Source organism: Topomyia yanbarensis, chromosome 2 (assembly GCF_030247195.1).
Source record: "Topomyia yanbarensis strain Yona2022 chromosome 2, ASM3024719v1, whole genome shotgun sequence".
Classification (NCBI taxonomy): Eukaryota; Metazoa; Arthropoda; class Insecta; order Diptera; family Culicidae; genus Topomyia; species Topomyia yanbarensis.
This window is the reverse complement of record NC_080671.1, coordinates 150,099,067-150,118,239: the sequence shown is the minus strand read 5'-3', so window position 1 is coordinate 150,118,239 and position 19,173 is coordinate 150,099,067. Positions and strand designations below refer to the sequence as shown.

The 19,173-nt window shown below is 37.4% G+C and overlaps 3 protein-coding genes across 4 annotated transcripts; 1 reads left to right on the top strand and 2 right to left on the bottom strand.

The window, feature by feature from the left end:
• Window positions 1-201: 201 nt before the first annotated feature.
• On the bottom strand, window positions 202-2,157 carry LOC131681728 (U4/U6.U5 tri-snRNP-associated protein 2). The gene is made up of 3 exons (XM_058962700.1): window positions 1,988-2,157; window positions 680-1,916; window positions 202-613 (listed from the first exon to the last, which is right to left on the bottom strand). The coding sequence occupies exons 1-3, from the start codon at window positions 2,019-2,021 to the stop codon at window positions 352-354; spliced, it is 1,533 nt and encodes a 510-aa protein (XP_058818683.1). The 5' UTR covers window positions 2,022-2,157; the 3' UTR covers window positions 202-351.
• A 2,181-nt stretch (window positions 2,158-4,338) lies between these two features.
• On the top strand, window positions 4,339-5,529 carry LOC131681727 (TBP-related factor). Of its 2 annotated transcripts, none has more exons than XM_058962698.1 (4): window positions 4,339-4,439; window positions 4,523-4,642; window positions 4,699-4,778; window positions 4,835-5,529. In XM_058962698.1, exons 2-4 carry the CDS (start codon window positions 4,547-4,549, stop codon window positions 5,352-5,354), a joined length of 696 nt encoding a protein of 231 aa, XP_058818681.1. In that variant the 5' UTR covers window positions 4,339-4,439; window positions 4,523-4,546; the 3' UTR covers window positions 5,355-5,529. The 2 variants fall into 2 exon arrangements, with proteins under 2 accessions (XP_058818681.1, XP_058818682.1); XM_058962699.1 differs by having other exon boundaries at window positions 4,346-4,452.
• Window positions 5,530-5,612: 83 nt separating this feature from the next.
• LOC131681726 (mitochondrial-processing peptidase subunit alpha) lies at window positions 5,613-7,712 on the bottom strand. Its single transcript, XM_058962697.1, has 4 exons — window positions 7,525-7,712; window positions 6,953-7,459; window positions 5,999-6,891; window positions 5,613-5,937 (listed from the first exon to the last, which is right to left on the bottom strand). The coding sequence occupies exons 1-4, from the start codon at window positions 7,581-7,583 to the stop codon at window positions 5,765-5,767; spliced, it is 1,632 nt and encodes a 543-aa protein (XP_058818680.1). The 5' UTR covers window positions 7,584-7,712; the 3' UTR covers window positions 5,613-5,764.
• Window positions 7,713-19,173: the final 11,461 nt, after the last annotated feature.

Genomic DNA, 19,173 nt, shown 5'->3' with positions numbered 1-19,173 from the left:
ACGGCTTACATACACTTTATGTGAACCGAGCTGTAACTAGAGAAATGTACATGTATATTTACTCGCTGTCAAGGTAACAAGTATTACGTAATAACAGCCACTGTAATCATCTTTAACAAAGGCAATACAGCCTGGCATTTGAGTAGTACCTATTATCGAAATTTCTCAAATCTATATCCGAACTAATTCCCACATGTCACATAACTGTATAACAGCAGCTCGCTAGTTTATTGTAGGAAAATTAACTCTAGCATAGAAAACAGTTAAAAAAAACTAGTAAAAATCTATCAGTAGATAAATTAATAATTACCTAACCAACATGACCGACGACATTGCTCCTAGCTGCTGAAGTCAACCTTCCGCTTCGTCTCCATCCTGCTGTTCATAGATTTGGATGTACGCCTCCGTTAGCGTAATCATCTGTGGCAGAATACTGGTTACGTGCAGATCCTGCATTTCGTACCACTGGTTTGTACTTTTCTGCATAATGTGACAACGATACGTGCCGGACTTGGGTTCACCATCGTGTACGATGTTAGCCACCAGATTGTACTTGGTGTGCTTGTGAAGCCTTTTATTCTGCTCAGTAAGTATATCACCAAAATCGACATTTCTGCAAGTTGAAAATATAGTAAATAGATACCCATTTTCAAAAATCATTTATGGGAAAAATACTCACTTAACCGGAAAATTAACAATCGTCGGATTCTTTTCCAGGAAAAAAGTATTTTTGGTAAACCGCTTGATGTACAGAATAACAAATTTTGGCAGACGGGTAATTTCAAATCTCTTCAGGAAATTATCTTTATACGTTTTGTACTCCTTTTCCGAAACCGAATTGAACTTTGCCAGCAATTGATACAAATTGACCTGCGGTATGATGTTCTCTCTGAACTCATCTATAAATAGTGGCGTAGCAGGTAAGTCACACGTCAAGTACAGAAAAGTGGATGTTTCCTCCTTCTCTTGGTACTCGTCCGTGGCCAACAGTAGCTGCTTCTGAACATCGTCTAGCTCTGTCGGGGGAAGCTTTCGGGTATAAATTTTCATCTCACCTAGAAAGGTGCGATTGATAACGGACGAATTCGGTTGTTTGTTGCCTCGCAACTGCTTGTGCAAGCTATGCAGAAACCAAGATAGGAACTCGATAGGATCACCTTGTTCGGTTATCTGAAACTTTTTGCTGCTCCACAAAACAACAGCTTGTAGCATTTCGTGAGGTGATACGTGCGATTTGAAATTTCGAGGATTCCATAGTTTTCTCAGCAACTCACCGAAACGTTGTACCAGCGTAAATGCAGTGTCTCCTGGAGGTCGCTTGATATTGGCGTAATTTTTCTCAATCAAGAAAAAATCTCGAATCGGTTTTACATGGGACAACGATTGCAGGATTACGTTACAGTAATCGTTCGCTTTGATGTTATTCATTCCCACAATTCCCGGCGAATAAAGCGTTCCGTCTACAGTCCGGGACATTTTCTGATCCTCCTTGTCCAGATTTCTTATATCTCTCATCGTGAAAACCGGAGTCAACACGTATTTGATATCATCCAGAGAGGAATCGATAATCTCGTAATTGTCCGGTAGGCAATAAAATTTCAACGTAGATAAGTTCAAGAATACATGATGCGATTCGGCCACGGAGTGTGTGTACGCATGAGTATTTGTTCCCCTACCTTGGAAGTACTTTCCACATACTAAACAGGCGTAAACGTTGATCCGTGTCAGCGAAACCGAGCACAGCTTCTCGAAATCGAAATCCAGCAGATGTCGGTTAATGGTGTCCAAATACGGACACTGCTTAGATCGCTTCAGCACGGATGGATCCGGAAGCACCACCTTTGGTTTGCTTTCCAGATCTTCATCTTCCGACAGGGTGTACTTTACCTTCGCTCGCTTGTCTACAGATAAATGGTCTAAAAACAAAAAGCGGTTCGAGGTTAGATTTGTAAGAGAAAAAAAATTGTAGCAAACTGAGCAAGTGTACCTTTATTCCATTTTCTTTTTCTTTCGTCAGACATTGCTTGGTACAAAAATATGCTTTTTATTTAACTGAGCTAAACGTTTGGAAAACTGCGATGCGATAATAATTATTAAACTTAAAATACAAGCAGAGAAAAACGATGAGAAGTTTACAAAAATGACATTCAGAGCTGCCAGATAGTTTTGTTGAAAATCTGTACACGGAGAACTGCACACTGAGAGAAAAAAACTAGGGTATTTACCCAGATTTTGTGATTTTTTTTTAACTAATGTAATATTAAACTTCTGTATCGTAAAAAATTACTAGAAAAATCCATAATCGCTTGATTTGAATATGCTCACTTTAACAATATTAATCTTCTTAAAACTGACAATCGAATAATCTTAATCACTATTGAAATAAAGTCAGGGGTGACATACCGCATCTCGAAACGAAAGGTTTTTTGTACACAAGCTTGTATGAAAAAGTCGTTTCGAATTGGTTGCATAATGTGGCCGCAAAACTAGAGGCATACCCGGATAGAATTTTACAATAGCATTTACCCTACAAACAATCATAAAACAATAAATATTATAGTTATTACTGTTTCAACAATGTTCGATGCCAAGTTCTCACAGTAGATTTACAATAAAATTTCATGTAACAATAAATTTCACTGTTCAGCAAAAAACTGATACAGTGCATTCACATTAAATTTTACTGTCTTCGAGAAAAAAATGCATGGAGAAAAATTGATTTTTTTAATGTTAAGATACATAACCACCCCCCTTTTTCACTGTAAAAGTCTATTTTACATTGGAATTTACTGTAAAAACGTTAAAGTTTATTGTTTTTGTATTGTAGCATAGCACTAAAACTTACTGTAAATTATTGTAAAATTACTGTACTGTCACAGTGAAAATCATGGTTTTGTTACTGTATATTTCTATTCGGGTATCACTTTAAAAATGCATAACAAATTTACATCAACTTAAGAAAAAATGCATTTCATTTCCATTTTTGCATTAACTTTGCACCCCCTTGTAGAAAAGTCTATTCAACAGTCATCTTACGCTCCCCTTCGTCCGACGTTTGGTTGGATTTAGAGCTAGTTTTTCGCAGTGCTTTGACATCTTACACGCAACGCAAAAAAATTCTAATGTAATGAAAAAAATGCATTATATCTCGCTGATTTTTAAAAATGCATCATAAGTGATCTGCCCATAGGGGGTGGATATCAATTATAACATTAATCAAATCGATTTTTTTCTCAGAAAGTTGGGAATTTACAGTATCATTTTTCCCTGCACAGTAAAATTTAATGGAAAATAGAAAAAATATTGCTTCAATAGATGTGTTAATCCCTGTGCAGTTGTGTTACTGCAAAATTGAGGTTTAATCGGGTGGATTTTTTTTCCAAATGTGGTTAAATCAGATAGAGAATCGTACATATTGCATATACATATATGTCTACACATTGCAACTGTGTTAGTGTCCTAACGGTCAAATAAATCAATGGCTAAATAAAGTAATCCGTTTAGAACATGCAGATAATGTCCATTTCAGTCGAACCACATAACTTTTTCAATTAATTTATTTACGAATACAGAGAATCCGTAGTGCTTTAAAATGTAACAATTTTTTAACGTTCGTATTTTTAAGCCATTATAGTACAACCATATATTCAAACGATTTTTTACGGTTTAAACTCTGGAAAGTGAATAAATCACCAATATTCGTTTTCGTCATTGAATAAAGCCATACAAAGTTTTCCATTTAGAATTTGTTAAAAAACCATTTGTGCATAAGAGCACAAAATCTACTTTTAAGTTGTTTTAACGTTTCGCTTTCTGCTCTTCAGCCGTGATAACCGCCATGTAGACGCTAAGTCCAAAGAAGCAAACATCATCTATGATCGCATTAGAACGACTGCAAACGGTTGTCGTCTCTTTAGAGTAGAAGTTCTGACTCTGAGAGCTTATATGGAAACTTTGATTTTGTTTGGCTAGCCAATGCACGTGTAGTATTTCCTTAGGAATTTGGTAAAATCATTATGCGACCATAATGCGTTGCGTGTAAGACGTCAAACAAATTAACCCCACATTCAACAAACGTTGAGCAAAGTGGATCAGCGTAGGACGTTTGTTAAACAAACTCTTCTGCGAGGGAGTGCAAAGTAGATGCAAAAATGGAAATTAAATGCATTTTTTCTAAATTGATGCAAATTTGTTATACATTCAGAGTGATCTGTCCCCAGACTATCCCCTGTATTACTGTTATCTGGCCATCCTTTACTCTTAAATTTACCAAAGGGGTTTTACAGTAGCGACCCGGTTGTAAGAAAACTCCTAAAGGGCTCCACAAACAACTTGTCAGTTGAATGAATTATTGGAATCATCCGGGATGTTTTGATCTTTGAATCCGATCATATTATTTACCTGGATATTCTATCACGAGATTTACGTAGGCATTATAGGTAGCTATTCCAGGTAAACAGTTTAATGGACATAGAGAGCGTACAAATTGGCTTGAAGGGATATACATTTCTTTTTGATAAAGTTCCTGTATGTGCATCAGAACAAAATGGATAAGGCATTTCCAGAATCTCCATTGAAAACACTGCTGGCCAGTCCATCTCCAAGGTCGTCATCTATAAGTAGTTCACAGCAATTTTCAAAGGTACGGTTTAGGTTCAATACATTATCTGGCAAATTATTTACTCGATGCAATTTCAGCTTCCACCACAATGCAACATAGTAATGCAAGCACCAATTCCGACAGGTCCTCAGGAAGCGATCAACTCCGTGCAAGTGAAGTAATGTCCTTTTGGATAAATCTAACAAGTTGAAAAAAATATTTTCATATTTCTAGAAACTGCGTGGCAACGGTGAGCCTCGGTTGTGAATTAAATTTACAAACCATAAACTTCCGTACGCGAAACTCTGAATACAATCCATCGCGTTTCCACGGAGTGGTCATGCGAATTCGCGATCCCCGGTGTACGGCACTGGTGTTCCGTTCGGGGAAAATCGTTTGCACCGGAGCGCGTAACGAAAGTGATGCAAATCTGGCTGCTCGCAAATTTGCCCGGATCATTCAGAAGATCGGCTACAATGTACGATTTCTAGAGTTCAAAGTGCAAAATCTAGTCGCGACCGTGGACCTGCGATTCCCCATCAGGTTGGAAAACTTGAATCAAGTGCACGGTCAGTTTAGCTCATATGAACCGGAACTGTTTCCGGGGCTGATCTACCGGATGGTAAAGCCACGCGTGGTGCTGCTTATCTTCGTCAACGGGAAAATTGTATTTACAGGGGCCAAATCGGAACGGGAAATTACCGATAGCTTAGAAAACATTTATCCTATTTTGCAGAGTTTTCGGAAAAACTAACATTTGTTTTTGGGTTCCGAGATCTTGTTTCATACATTATCTTTAGGATTGCATATAAGTATATTAGGATAGATTGTAGAACGTGTTTACACGAGTTTTTTTTTTGCACTTTATGTACAAGGCATTTTAATTTGTATAACTGTGCACAAATTTATAAAATAAAGACAGTGAGTATTCGAAAATTAAGTGATGGTTAACTTTTATTGTATATAAAATGAATAGTTTATTCGCAAAATTCTTTCAGATGAAATCTTAAGCTTTTTCCCTTTACAGGCTTTGTTTATTTTTAAAACATTCCAATTTGTATAACATAAATCATAATTAAATCTAACGTTACTCACAGTTTCGTTTACGGTTGACTGCGGCTGCTGTATGTGCAACCAACAATGCATTTTATGCTCTCAGAGGATCTACCGGAACAAAGATAACCGCCGGTTACCCGGCAGTCTTCCCTCACTTGCCAATGCCGTCTGAATATCTTTCACATCAGGAATACCTTTAATTTCGCCTCGAGCAGCTAAAGCCGGCGGCGATGAGAGGAATCTCCTGGCCACATTCTGAATGTCTTCGGCAGTGATTTTCTCTGTTGGAATGATCGAAATGTCGTATATTGCCATGTTCAATTTAACTTTCGCAATACTTACCAATTTCTTGAATAAAGTGTTCCGGTCGTCTTCGCTCACTAGTAGCCAGAACCTGACGGCCAATATCTTCAAATACAACCGGTCGTGCTTCCAGATTCATCAAAAGCATTGACTGTAGTTGAGTTTTTGCTCGTCTTAGTTCCTGATCTCCGGGTCGCGCTTGCATTGTGTATAATTCCTTGGTAATAACTTCGACAAGACTTTTCACGTGAGTCGGGGGAGCAGTGGCATGGATACAAAACAATCCGGAATCCCCATAAGCGTGGTTGTAAGCAGTGGCGCTATACATCCAGTGATAACGGTTTAGCACGTTCGTATACAGCCGAGTATACATCCCTTTTCCTGGGCCGCCGGCTGAAAACGATCCTCCACCGCCCATCATTATGTTCAGTACGCAAGCAGTAATGAAATCATTATCCTGATGGGAACATCCTCGCAGCCCAATCACTACGTGAGCAAGTTCCGGAAGACCAACAGCTGCATAAACCGGAATTATGCATTCCTCCAATTTTGATCCTCCCGTGTATTGTGCGATGGATGTGTCTACTCCGGCTGGTTCCTTTGCTGAACTTTTCTCCGTTTCCCAAGTAGCGGATCCATCGACGAAAAACTTTTCTGCCAGCTGAACCAATTCATCGTGAGATACTCCAACTCCTGCCAGCACCATTCGATCCGGTGTATGATGGTGTCTCAAATAGGCTAGCAACATATTACGGTCAATTTTCTCTACGTTATCAATGGGACAAAGCTTCGGAAGTCCTAGCGTGTTGTCCCTAAATGCTGCAGCATGAATCATATCCATTAAAATAGGCTCTTGTTCCGGACGCATTCCCAGACTTTCCAGCTCAAACTTGACCGTTTGACGAGCCATATCCACTTCCCCGGTTTCCAACCTTAATTTAAACACGTACACAGAAATGTTAAAGGACCAAAAAACAAAACAACTCATTTTACCTTGGTCTCAATACTACATCGGCCAGTATCCTTGTCACGGATTCCAGTCCACGACTGTCTGCACTGGCAGCGTACACGAAGGTATCTCTCGAGCTTTGACAATCGCAAATTCCGCCATGTTTTTCCAGCTCCTTGAAAATGACATCCTTTTCTCCGAATGATGCCGTTGACTGGAATGCCATTTTTTCCAAAAAATGTGAAATCCCGCTTGGATAGGACAGCTCATATCGCGGACCCGAATCAATAACCACTCCCACGGTACAAAACTGACCGAACCGATTCTCCGACGCAACCCTCAACCCGTTGGACAGTCTGGTGACCTGTGTGTCATTGCTTCGATCTCCGGGACGAGCGTACTGCACTGGTGGCAAATCCGGTACCGGCTCCGACAGCGGCGGTAGAGGGGTCACAATCTCTTTCGAAGGAACATTTACAGTGGAACCGCTAGGATTACTTGCCCGACCACTATCTGCCGAGCCGCTGATGTAAGGTCGCCAAATGTTGTAACTATAGTTTTTGTAATGGAAGTTTTAGAGGTTAAGCTGACATTCCCGATAAAAAGAATCACTTACCATTTTCCCAGAAACAGCCTGTTAGCAAAGCTTTTTGTGTTGAACGGCAGGGACATCATCGCAGAGATGTAAATTAATAGAAGCCTGCAAATTTGAATGTCTTTAATATAACAGCAACAAAATTCCAAATATCACTAGAATCGCAATTTCGAGTCAAGGGTCGCAAGATTCTGATCAGAGAATTGACGTATGTGCACGTTCGTAAAAAGTTACTCAAAAATGAGTTTAATCCCACCCATTTCCAGATAAAGTGGAACAACCCTTAAATTGAGTAATTCCGGAGTTACTCAAATTTGAGTAAGCCAGCCTGAACCAAAAACTGAGTAATTATTACTCGGTTTTTGAGTACAATATTATCTACACTAAACCCAAAAGTGCTTCACTAGTACTCAGATTTTGAGTTCAACATTGCTCAAATTTTGAGTTCAGTACAAATTTAACAAAACCAAAAATTAAGTAATTATTACGCAGACTTTGAGTTGAACATTACTCAAATTTTGGGTTCAGTAGAACTTCAACAAAACCAAAAATTGATCGATTTTTACTCATATTATGAGCAGAAGCTTACCCAATTTTTGAGTAGACAACAAAGCCAGTTGTAATTCCTCAGTTTTTGGGTAGAATATTACCCAATTTATGAGTGCAATATTCCTCTAAGAACGGTTGGTTTCAAAATCGTCCAATGAAGGACGTTCGTTGGACCAATTTGGGCATCGTCCAAATAACCGTTCAACGAACGTCCATCGTTGGACCCGTGTTGAACGATTTTGAAACAATTTTTTGGACGTCTCAGTGGGATTTCATTAAAACCCAGTAAAGTTCAGCCGGAAATGAGCCGGAATTGCAGCTGTTTCCAGTCAGTATTCCGGCTCCAGTGACACAATCGATTCTAGTTAGAATAGGTTGTGTCACTGGAGCCGGAATACTGACTGGAGCCATCCAGATTATGACTTGCAATTCTGAATGGTTTCTGTAAGAAGAAATGCAACAACCGATTCCTATTTAAATTGGTTCATGATCGATTGTTGCATTTGAACTGGAACTAAACCGGTTTACATCCAGTGAAGAAATTGGCCGTCAAAATTTTGTTTTGGATACAACACAATGCAGTCTTTCTTTTCTTATGGAATATTTTTACAATAATAATTAAAGAAACTTCTGTTTATTAAATTTTATGGTTTTTAGTAAGTATTGTATAAAAAAGTTGTCCTTTTATTTGTTGTCAATACGTGCGCGGGAAACTTCAATAAAAGTTTGGACGAGTCTATTCACAGTTGTCCTCTGACTGTGCGGAATTATATTATATATGGCACATGCCAGAAAGTCCCAAAACATTCTAAAATTAGGTGGCACCTCCACTCCGAGAACTGCGTGGCATTTGAATAAAATTTCCACTGCATGAATAGAATTGTTAGTCTCGAATATAACTTTTTTCTCACAAATGACGGCATAATTTCCTCTTTTCATCGGGCTTGCTACGCACACCATGTGTAGTATGGAATCAGTTGCGGGGGATGCCATGTATGTATCTAAGCACTCCTAATGATGATATAAAATCATTACATCTAACCTTATGTATATTATATTGCATTTACCCCAATCCAACGAATTAAAATTGAAGCCGAATGTTCTTCGCCTACAGTTGGACAGCCTACCAGCGTTCTTTTTTGTCCGCGAATTGGCATATGAGAAATTATTCTCAAGCATCCTCGAATGTGATCTGTGAATAGTTTTACAAATTTAAAATTTTATGACAGACCTTTGGGCTAAATTAAAAAAAATTATATCTCACCATCTTCTACTCTAGAGAATCTGGACGGTGAATAAGATAGACACTGAGAGAAGACATCCTCGATTTTGAGACCTTCTGTTCTGTTAGGATACAATCTCTCAAACATTTGACGAATCTAGAAAAAGTGATATGATATAAATATTCATATGTTCCGTGAATACCATAAAGTGAAATAGTAAATAATAAAAAATAAACATGTTACCACCAATCCTTCATATGAACACAGGTGTGTAAACATATCCAAGATATCATTAACGGGTTTCTTTTCTTTTAATAACAGTTTGAGGACTGGAAAGCATCGGTCCATTTCATCACAAATATGTTCTGCTACTGATGCCGATGCAAGCATTACTCGGAGCAATTGAGCCCGCTCTACAAGTTCAGTTGAAACGGACTCTTCTACAGGCATAGTTCCTCGATTATATTTATGTTTTTCTGCAGGTAGCTGTTTGATGACATTCCGGATGCGATGAAATATCATGCCAGTATGAGCACCCTTTTCCTTGCCTCCGTTGCGCCAAAAGAAAAATGACTAGCATGAAAATAATTATAATTATATTAGAGAAATTAAATAAGCATAGAATAACAAACCTCATCAGGAGCAGTTGGTGTGACTCGCGTATTACTAAGTTGTGGAAATAATTTTACGATTTGAACAGCTGCCGCATGCTGTTGATCAACAGAAGGATACCTGCGCATTTAGAGATCATTGGTTCGTTACTCCGAAAAAGACCAAAAAGATTCCGTGAAAGATTAAGTTCTAAATTTCTTAAAAAAAATCTAAATGGTAAAAGTATGAACGGTATTTGATTCGTAATTCTTTGCATGCTGGGACACATCTATTATTTTCTGAAGAAAATCGGTCAGTTTATTACTGTTTTAAAAGTCTGTAAATGTCTGGACCAGGCATACGCAGAACTTTTTTTTAATCACCGATATCATACTTTTTGATCTGCCTCTCGTTTCTTCTGCTGCAAATTTTGTGCATTGGACGTATTCGGTCTATCCACTAATTGAATATTTACTAGAAGTATATGCTAGAAAATGCATGAAAATTCTCGACAAACATATGATTACGGCCTAAAAGCCAACTGTCAAAATCCACTTTGAATGGAAATTCCGGACAAACCGTTACACGCCAATCACAGATGTTGGTAGTAAACGAAAGGGAAAAGTTTTCTCTTTCATAAACTGTTGTGAGCTGTGTTCGACTAGTAACGGTTTGTCTGGAATTTCCATTCAAAGTGGATTTTGACGGTTGGCTTTTAGGCCGTAATCATATGTTCGTCGAGAATTACAGCAAAAGAGACGGGAATGAAAGTATGCTAATTCTGCATATTTTTGTTTCTCAGTGCAGCAAATCTGTCCACAGTCTGTAAATCTGGCATCGCTGTTGCTCGATTCAACGACATTGCGGCTTAGTTAGACCCTTTGGTCGATTTACGATTGAACTGTATATGTAAACAAATAAACACGCTCGCTATAAACAGAAATTGTATACCTTTAAATTCTGTTGGTTTAAATGTTTAAGTTATTATAATTCGTCGTCGTCGGTCGTCTTTATAATTTTGTGCCGGAACATGACGAATTACGCTTTCTAAGTACCACCGTCAAAGACGCATGTACGTTCTTATGCCGAAGTTTATAAATCGAACCAGATTGAAGATGTGAAAAGAATGGTCAATATTGAAATCAGGATGCGAAGAACTGATAACTATGTGGTTTCCTCTAGCAGTTTGTACTGTGTTTCATACATTTCTTTACATTGATAATCAGAAGTGAAGTTGTTTGGCCGTGCTTCATTACTATGCATACTTCATAGTTTCATAGGCTCAATGAAGTAATAATGCATGATACTGATTGACTACGATGTTTTTTGAAATAGAAGCTTCACAACGAAAGGCATTGCTTTTCTCTGCTCATAGACAGTGTTAGATCACCTGCATATTTGCTCGAAGGACTACTAAGGGCCGATTTCTTCATTCTCGCTTAACGTCTTAACCAGGTTTAAACGTACTGGTGAACCCGGTTTAAAATTTAAGCGAGGATAAAGAAATTGGCCGTAAGCCCTATAAATATGTATAGGCATTGCGCATTTCGCCGCAAGGTTGCTCTAGCGGAGAGACTCGTGCGGTTCAATGTAAACAATTCATTCTATCACACTTTAAGGAGTGTTCATAGTTTGATGCACTAGTAGAGTAACAAATAAAACTTTCTACTTGCCTTTGACCGTCCATTATTTGAGTCTCCATTTGCTTGCATGCGACTCGTGTAAGATGATTTAAACCGTCCTTATCTGGTACGATCCCTTGATCCAAAATTGGATACAAAATTTTCATTCGGAGTTTTGCGTCATCTTCGAATGTCGAACGGTTAATCTGAAAACGTTAAATATGTATAGTACGACAAGCGCTTACAGTAATTATAGTAGAAAGTTTACCAAATTTTGAACATTAGTGGAAGTCTCATCAATTTTATCTTTGGTCGGATTAGCTTCAGAACTATAGTTTTTTATTATGTTAAGAATTGTTAGACGGGATCCTTTTTCGATTATCCCCATTTCAACTAGGTCGGCATCGTTGAGCAGAACTAGGTTCTGATCGTTTATTTTTTGGGCTGAAAAGAGCGAATAAGTATATATAAAGGTTTAAAGTGACATCTCAAGTTGTTTGCACTACCTTCTTGATTGTTGTTTATTTTATTATAAATTTATTTCCAAGTTTATTTCCCTACTAACTATCTACATATTTCAAACTTATATAGTAGTTTTCTTCTGAATCTCCGTATATACTCCATAAGTTGTATGTTTTTTTCGTTTGCAAGTTCTTGTGTGATATGCGAATAACTTGACTGTCAGTTTTGAGTTTGTAACTGTTGTATTGTAAACAATATTCGCATTCGAGATGCTGTATTAGGCAAACAATTTGATTATCCGATTGCAATATATCTATTATCAAACCATAGGACATTTCGTTGCATACTTGGTATTTCGCTATCAGTCCCGGCCGAAAGCTTGTGTTATTTATTTTCATATGGTTTATATATTTGATTGAATCTGGTAGATCCCGGATCAGGAGTAAATTATTTAGAGATTTTTTGTGTATGTGCTTTGACGAAACGATATCTACCGTACCAATTTCGTATGAATGGTCAAGAATAGTGGTTATCTGTGCTAGATTCAGGCGCTTAGCAAAGCTGTTTGTTAAATTGATGAAATTGTTGCATGTCTTCGCTTGGGATTTCGACTCCTTGAATTTCGCTTCGAAGCGTAAGCAACTATGATTAACAACTGGCCCATCCTGACGAATTATGTAGGGATAATGAGAGATGTGATGGAATTTATTGGTAGGGTTGATGGCAGGGAAGCAGGATTTGAACAACTTGTAAAAACATTCGATTTCGTTTTCCAGATCGTTAATCTGATTCAATGTTAGCTTATTGGAGAAACTATAATAAGTTATTTTCATGAGAGCTCTAAGCAATGATGATAAATTTGAATTAAATCCGAGAATCTGGTTGAACATAAAAGGGAATGCTCGAAGGAGAAGCCAACATTGCGAAGCTGACTGAGGAATAGCATGTCCACGTGCTTTTAACTTCTCGCAAGTAAAATTAGCGGTAGGTTTATCAGCCGATTCAGTTATACCGTATTCGTAATGCTGTATAATTTGGTTGACTTGACTAATCGTTATCACTTTATGGATATTTACAGCTTCGTTCAAAACACATTTGATTACGACCATGACGACGCCTTCCAAAAGATCATGCATTGGATCAAACGTGTTATTTTCCGCTATGTTGAAATATTTAACTTCATTCAGTGCTGATTTTCGAATGATTCCGCATTGTGAAGGTGTTTTAGTTCCGCTTTGAAGAGCATTTAAATCACCTTGTATGCTTTCTTCAGTGCGATGAGGGAAGGTATCACCAATGTTTCCACAATGAAGTGCAGTACGCGTCGCATAGCACATTCTACAGAATAGACTTGATTGGGGCCCCATTAACTCGAAAATTTCATGAATTGCCAGCGTGTCCCCCAAAACATGCACTAGAGCTGCCCTCATCGTAAACTTTTCACTCCCATATTGTACTACAACACCATCATCTGATTCAAGCTCACGCAAATCTTGAATCAGCGGTTTCATAACGTTATTGTAGCCATATTTTTTTACATCTCTTGAGCGAACTGTAAGCGTTAGATATATCCTGTTGGAGGATGAATTAATTGCGGGGTGGAGATTCTCAATTTTAACACTGAAATTGGTAAGTTTTTTTTTTGATTTGCGTGATCCCAAAGGGTTCAGATATTCGACATCGTCCAGATGAAGCGAGAGTCGTAATGCATCGGGAAACCGTGTCAGGAACGGGTGTGTTTTGAAACGTTGACCATCTTTGAAACCGCACAAGATATCGTCATTCACTGCTTCTTCTGCTATCATCTTGCGAGCTCCGGGATTCTTCATAACCAGTGCTAAAATGCTGGTTAGTGGAATATAGTGAGCAACGTCTTTCACTATTTGTACACTTTTTCTTTTGCCTAGTTTGGTAATCGCAGGGACAGTTTTAGTGATTCTAGTTCTTCCCAAGACTTCTTCCCTAGGGTTTGGCACAGCACAACCCGCAACTCCAGACAAATATGCTAGGTTGTCTTTTGGAGAAGCTACGTCTGCAAAAATTCCATCCAAAGATGCGTCGTTTATAAATTTCAAAGCGTCGGTATCGTTTAATGGGATCGACTTCGATTTCAAAAATTCTCTGAATAGATTCAACATGTAACACTCGTAATCTTCTATAAGATTCGAGGTAACCTGTAAGAACTTTTTGATTTTTGTCTCGGGAAGAGATACATCTTTTCGCAAATCTGTGGCGAATTTACTAATTTTCTTAGTAATTTCATCCAACGACGGCGCCGTTTTAAAGAATATGGTATTCGTTATTCTCAACAGATAATCATCATCTACGAGCATATTTTCCGGATGATTATTTTGAATTTGTTCAACAGCGTCATGGTCGTATGAAATATTTGTAGAATTTTCTGTAATTAGTGGATGAACACTCTCTATGTGCCGTTTCAAGCTCTTAAACCTCTGGTACAGTGAACCACATTCTGAACAAAGGAAAGGTTGAGCGGCTGCTTTGCTGGTGTTCAAATTGTGTACCAACCGGAAGTGTTCCTTCAATTCATCCACGTGTCCAGGAATCATCTTCCCACAATTTGGCACATGGCATGAGAAACCTGAAACCTTACACTTTTTTCCAGTATATATATATATATATATATATATATATATATATATATATATATATATATATATATATATATATATATATATATATATATATATATATATATATATATATATATATATATATATATATAATATAACGTGAATATTACCTCGCAACTTCATTGCAGTTTCAGCATCCACCTCTTCCGAAATCTTCTGCATGCTGGTTGTTCAAATCCATTCTTTCAATTAAAATGTATTTTACACACTACAACTCTAGCTTCAACTATTATAAATATTTGAACAAATTTTTATTTGTGAAAAAGTGATGAGCGATAACTAAACGAGCGTGTACCTACTAATGGAAAATGGCGGATGACGCTTGGAATTTTTAACTTGGCGAGAAACGGCTTTTCCGTTTGGTAACTCCAAAACGGTTTCTTGTGTAATACCCAAAAATAGAGTCAGAGTTACTCAGAGATATTATACATGACAACTCAATTTTTGACGTTTATGAACATCATTCAAAACTGAGTTAAAAGTACTCAGAATCTGAGTAACTTTTTACGAGCGTGTGATAGCTGTCTGTCAGCAAAGAGAATAGGGAAAGAGACGAATAGTGTGAAGCCAAAAATACCTTATTGAGCAGACCAATCGTGCAATGTAAATAAACATTACTCATGCCTGAGTTGGAGGAGATAAGTATTGTACTTCTATCAAAAAAGAAATTTGAATTTTCATCAGAATTTAGTTCAATCGTGATTGTAAGGTGCATTCTAGAGTATATGTATGAGTAAAAATAAGCTTTAGAATTATTTCATCTCTTTGTTTCGAAATGCACATCGTTTGATAAACAAATCCATCGATCGACATACGGTTTGTTTTCAAAATATAATAGGAGTCATTTAAAGTGCTGCCTATAGAAGCGGTTGCCAAAATTCTAGTGTTGAAATCATCATAAAGGGCGTGTTGCCGTTTTGACTGATTTTCACTCTTCGTCTCTTTACCTATTATCTTTGTCTGTCAGCTTCTAATGAACCTGTAGCATCGAAAATGTTAGTGAATGAACCCTTGCCCTCTAGAAGTGCTTTTTAGTACAACAACGGTGCATGGTGGCTAGACCTACCAATAGCGTCAATATTATCAATGAATATACGAAAAAAAATGTTGGAGAAAAATAAATTTGAATGCAGTAACGCAGAAGCAAATACAAATATGTTAATACGGAATGCTCCGACGAATTTATAGGGACACATTTATAGCCCAGGTACACCGATAAAGGTACACTGTCAGAGTGACAGCATACTTTGTATTTGGCTGAAACAATGGCGGTGGCGAGACATGAATTTTAAACTGAATAGAACACCCGCTAAAACTGCGAGACAGTAAGGGCATGTTCAGGAGCGTGTTATTTTATATAGGAGTTTCAAAGTAGAACTGGAACTGAAACAATCACATCCCCAGCAAAGTGTTTTGTTTCAAAATTTAAAACTGTTATACGACGCCGTTCTATTTGTTGCTGATTTTAAAACACGTTTAGAACTGTGTTTTAAATACATGCAAAGTTTTCAGCAGAGACACTTAGAACCGATAGACTGGGGAAAAATAAATTTGAATGCAGTAACGCTGAAGGAATGGCGAGACATGAATTTTAAACTGAACAGAACATCCGCTAAAACTGCTGCTGGGGACAGCAAGTTCTAGTTTTAAAATTTTCAGTTTTATATAATAGAACTGTCAAAATTATGAATCTAGAACTGAAATACTCCTGAACATGCTCTAAGTTCTAGTTTTAAAATTTTCAGTTTCATATTATAGAACTGTCAAAATTATGAATCTAGATATGATACACTCCTGAACATGCCCTTAGAGGTGTAAATCTCCCCTTAAACTTTTTGTAACGGCCAATTTCTTCACATGATGAAAACCGGTTTTTTGCTGAAAACCGGTATTCGGCTAACTAGTTACCAGCAACCCAAAAACTGGTTTTCGGCGAAAACCGATTTTCAGTCAGTGAAGAAATTGGCCTTTAAAGTTTTGTTTATTTTTATTCTACTATTTTTTTCTTAGCTACATACCCGAACAGAAAACAATATCGAAATTGATCGTAGAAACGTTGAATTTACAACCCACTTTTTCGATGTAAAAATCGGGTTTAAAATGAAATTGGATGTAGAAACAACAAATGTGATTATATTTCCATTGTAACTTTAACACAATAACATTGTTTTTCGTTGTAATGTAACAATAAAAAATTATGTAATACTGTTGTGCATTTCTATTCGGGTAGTTAAGTTCCCGAACAGAACGGAACATCGGAATTGTTAGTAGAAACATTGCATTTACAATAGTTACTGTTGTTAGCAATATTTTTATAGTAACATCAATGTTTTGGTTTCTTTTACACCGTGCGTTTAATTGGTTAACAGTTTTTACGGCATTTAATTAGCAAGGGACTGGAAGGTGAAGTATATTTTTCAATATTTAGAGCCATAGTATACTCAAGGGAGAGCAAGGTGTTGAAGGGAGAAAGTTTAGAAAAGCGTGGAAGGATCATATATGCAAGCTTAGAGCTCACCGGCGACTTAACTTTTTGTCTGCTACCGTAGGAGTCAGGGTCTTTTGGCATTAGAAATGCGAATCACCTGAGTCTACGGCATGTCCGGACAAGCGTAAAGTCTGTCGGAACCCAGGTTGCTTTTCTAAACTTTCTCCCTTCAACACCTTGCTCTCCCTTGAGTACTATGGCTCTAAATATTGAAAAATATACTTCACCTTTCAGTCCCTTGCTAATTAAATGCCGTAAAAACTGTTGACAAATTGACTCAATAGGTCGTTAACAAAAATGGTTAACAAAAAAAATGGTAAAAAAAAAAATAATTGGTTGTCATTTTTATGCGTATTTTTTCATCATGGCGTTCCGTTTGTCCGCTTCGTGGAACATTTTCCAGTTTTAAAACATTAGTGAGTATGATATATAATATAATAAATAAAAGAAATCTAGTTTAACATTTTTATTTACAGGAGACATGTACGATCGACGCCACTTGATTGCGGTCTAAAAGTTCAATTCTTTTCGGGATCGGAGGCACCGTGAACTGATACGGGTAGTTTTTGGCCTGCATTGTCGACAGGATATAAGAAGCAGATGATGTCACGATTTCTGAAGTAGGTTACTTGCAGACTTCGACTTCCAGAAACTAATATGATATTGAATCACAACGATGCGAAAGTATTAACGGAGATAGTTGGTAAAGTGCGCAGAGCGCCACTAGATGGGAAGTTTTGTGATTTCCCGACTTATACCCAGAATCAGCTACATATGTGCGTGTATTCTGAATGTCTCGTTTGGGAATAAATACCCAAAGAACACAAAACAGCTCTTGGCAGCAGTGTACCTTGTTCCGCGGAACATGACAACTAAGTAAGTAGAAATATGTTTCAATATTGCCACGACTACTAAAGGTTTATGTGCTAACTTTTTACTGTACGAATTTTTCAGCTGACAAGATCATCCTCTTGCTCCGGCCAATGGTGCATGTGTTCTTGAGCATAGATTAAAAAGGCTGCCTGTTCCCGTATGCGATGCGGTTGTAGGGAACGATTTAAACGTTGAGGAAAGATACTATGTAAGCATCTATAGACTTTGATTCAACTATGTAATAAAAATATGCAAACAAAAAAATGTTTATGAATCACAATTTTGCTGGAAATTCCATTTGACAGTAAATCCGCTGTAAAAAACAGGTGAATTTGGGTCATTAAATGAGGAAAAAAAATGTTTTATTTCCTTGGCCTGATATAAGGCAAATACGCTAACAGGCTATCGTCACAAATAAACATACAAAAACACACGTACAAATACATCGATAAAGCTGATTTTCGTGATCACAACAATGCTTTTTTCCAACTCAGGAAACGTGAAAATAAAATTTAAATTTAAAATAATGAAATATGTTGACAGTCTTGATTTGACACTATCAGAAGCAGTGAAGCCAATTTTCATCAAAATTAACACTCATCACCAAATCAAAACTGATAGTAATCCATAGCTTCGATGTACTAATATGTATACAGACGAAAACCTTCCATGGTAACCTATTTTCAAGGTGCAAACAAATCAGCATTGATGAAATGCGTAACCAAGTTCGCTTGTTTGCATTCCCTCCATTCATTCATTCCACGTGATCATTTTTCAATCTGAGTATGCTTCACTATGTTCGATTCTTATCCATTCAGAAGTGAGGCACGAGATACATAATATTTTTCGAATTCAATCGAAGTGATTGAGACAGTTTTGACTCTCTTATGCATAAGAAGGGCATTTGAAAGCTATAGTCACGGGTCTTTGTGGTACTAGAGCCTCGGATAGTATACAATTGATGCCAAAATATCTTCATTTTCATGCCCAAAAAATTGCAACGAATGCTATTTGATTCATTCATCAAGCATCGAAGGTTATCGATTGCGATGAGAAAATATCCATATTGGCCCGATCTTCACTCAATGCTGAGTTGCCTCTGACAACACGTAGTACAGCATTTATTGACGAATGAAAAGTTCTATTTGGCGCGTTATGTATTTGGATTTGATCGCCTACTACAAATAGAATGGCCTGATAAGCAAGAA

Coding starts and splice junctions, on each gene's coding strand:
- LOC131681728 (XM_058962700.1), bottom strand. CDS start 2,021: ATGTCTGACGAAAGAAAAAGAAAATGGAATAAAG. Junction 1,917..1,987: donor AAAAAGAAAATGGAATAAAG/GTACACTTGCTC, acceptor TTTTGTTTTTAG/ACCATTTATCTGTAGACAAG. Junction 614..679: donor ATTGTTAATTTTCCGGTTAA/GTGAGTATTTTT, acceptor TTCAACTTGCAG/AAATGTCGATTTTGGTGATA.
- LOC131681727 (XM_058962698.1), top strand. CDS start 4,547: ATGGATAAGGCATTTCCAGAATCTCCATTGAAAACACTGCTGGCCAGT. Junction 4,643..4,698: donor GTTCACAGCAATTTTCAAAG/GTACGGTTTAGG, acceptor ATGCAATTTCAG/CTTCCACCACAATGCAACAT. Junction 4,779..4,834: donor ATCAACTCCGTGCAAGTGAA/GTAATGTCCTTT, acceptor TCATATTTCTAG/AAACTGCGTGGCAACGGTGA.
- LOC131681726 (XM_058962697.1), bottom strand. CDS start 7,583: ATGATGTCCCTGCCGTTCAACACAAAAAGCTTTGCTAACAGGCTGTTT. Junction 6,892..6,952: donor GATGTAGTATTGAGACCAAG/GTAAAATGAGTT, acceptor GTTTAAATTAAG/GTTGGAAACCGGGGAAGTGG. Junction 5,938..5,998: donor ACACTTTATTCAAGAAATTG/GTAAGTATTGCG, acceptor TCATTCCAACAG/AGAAAATCACTGCCGAAGAC.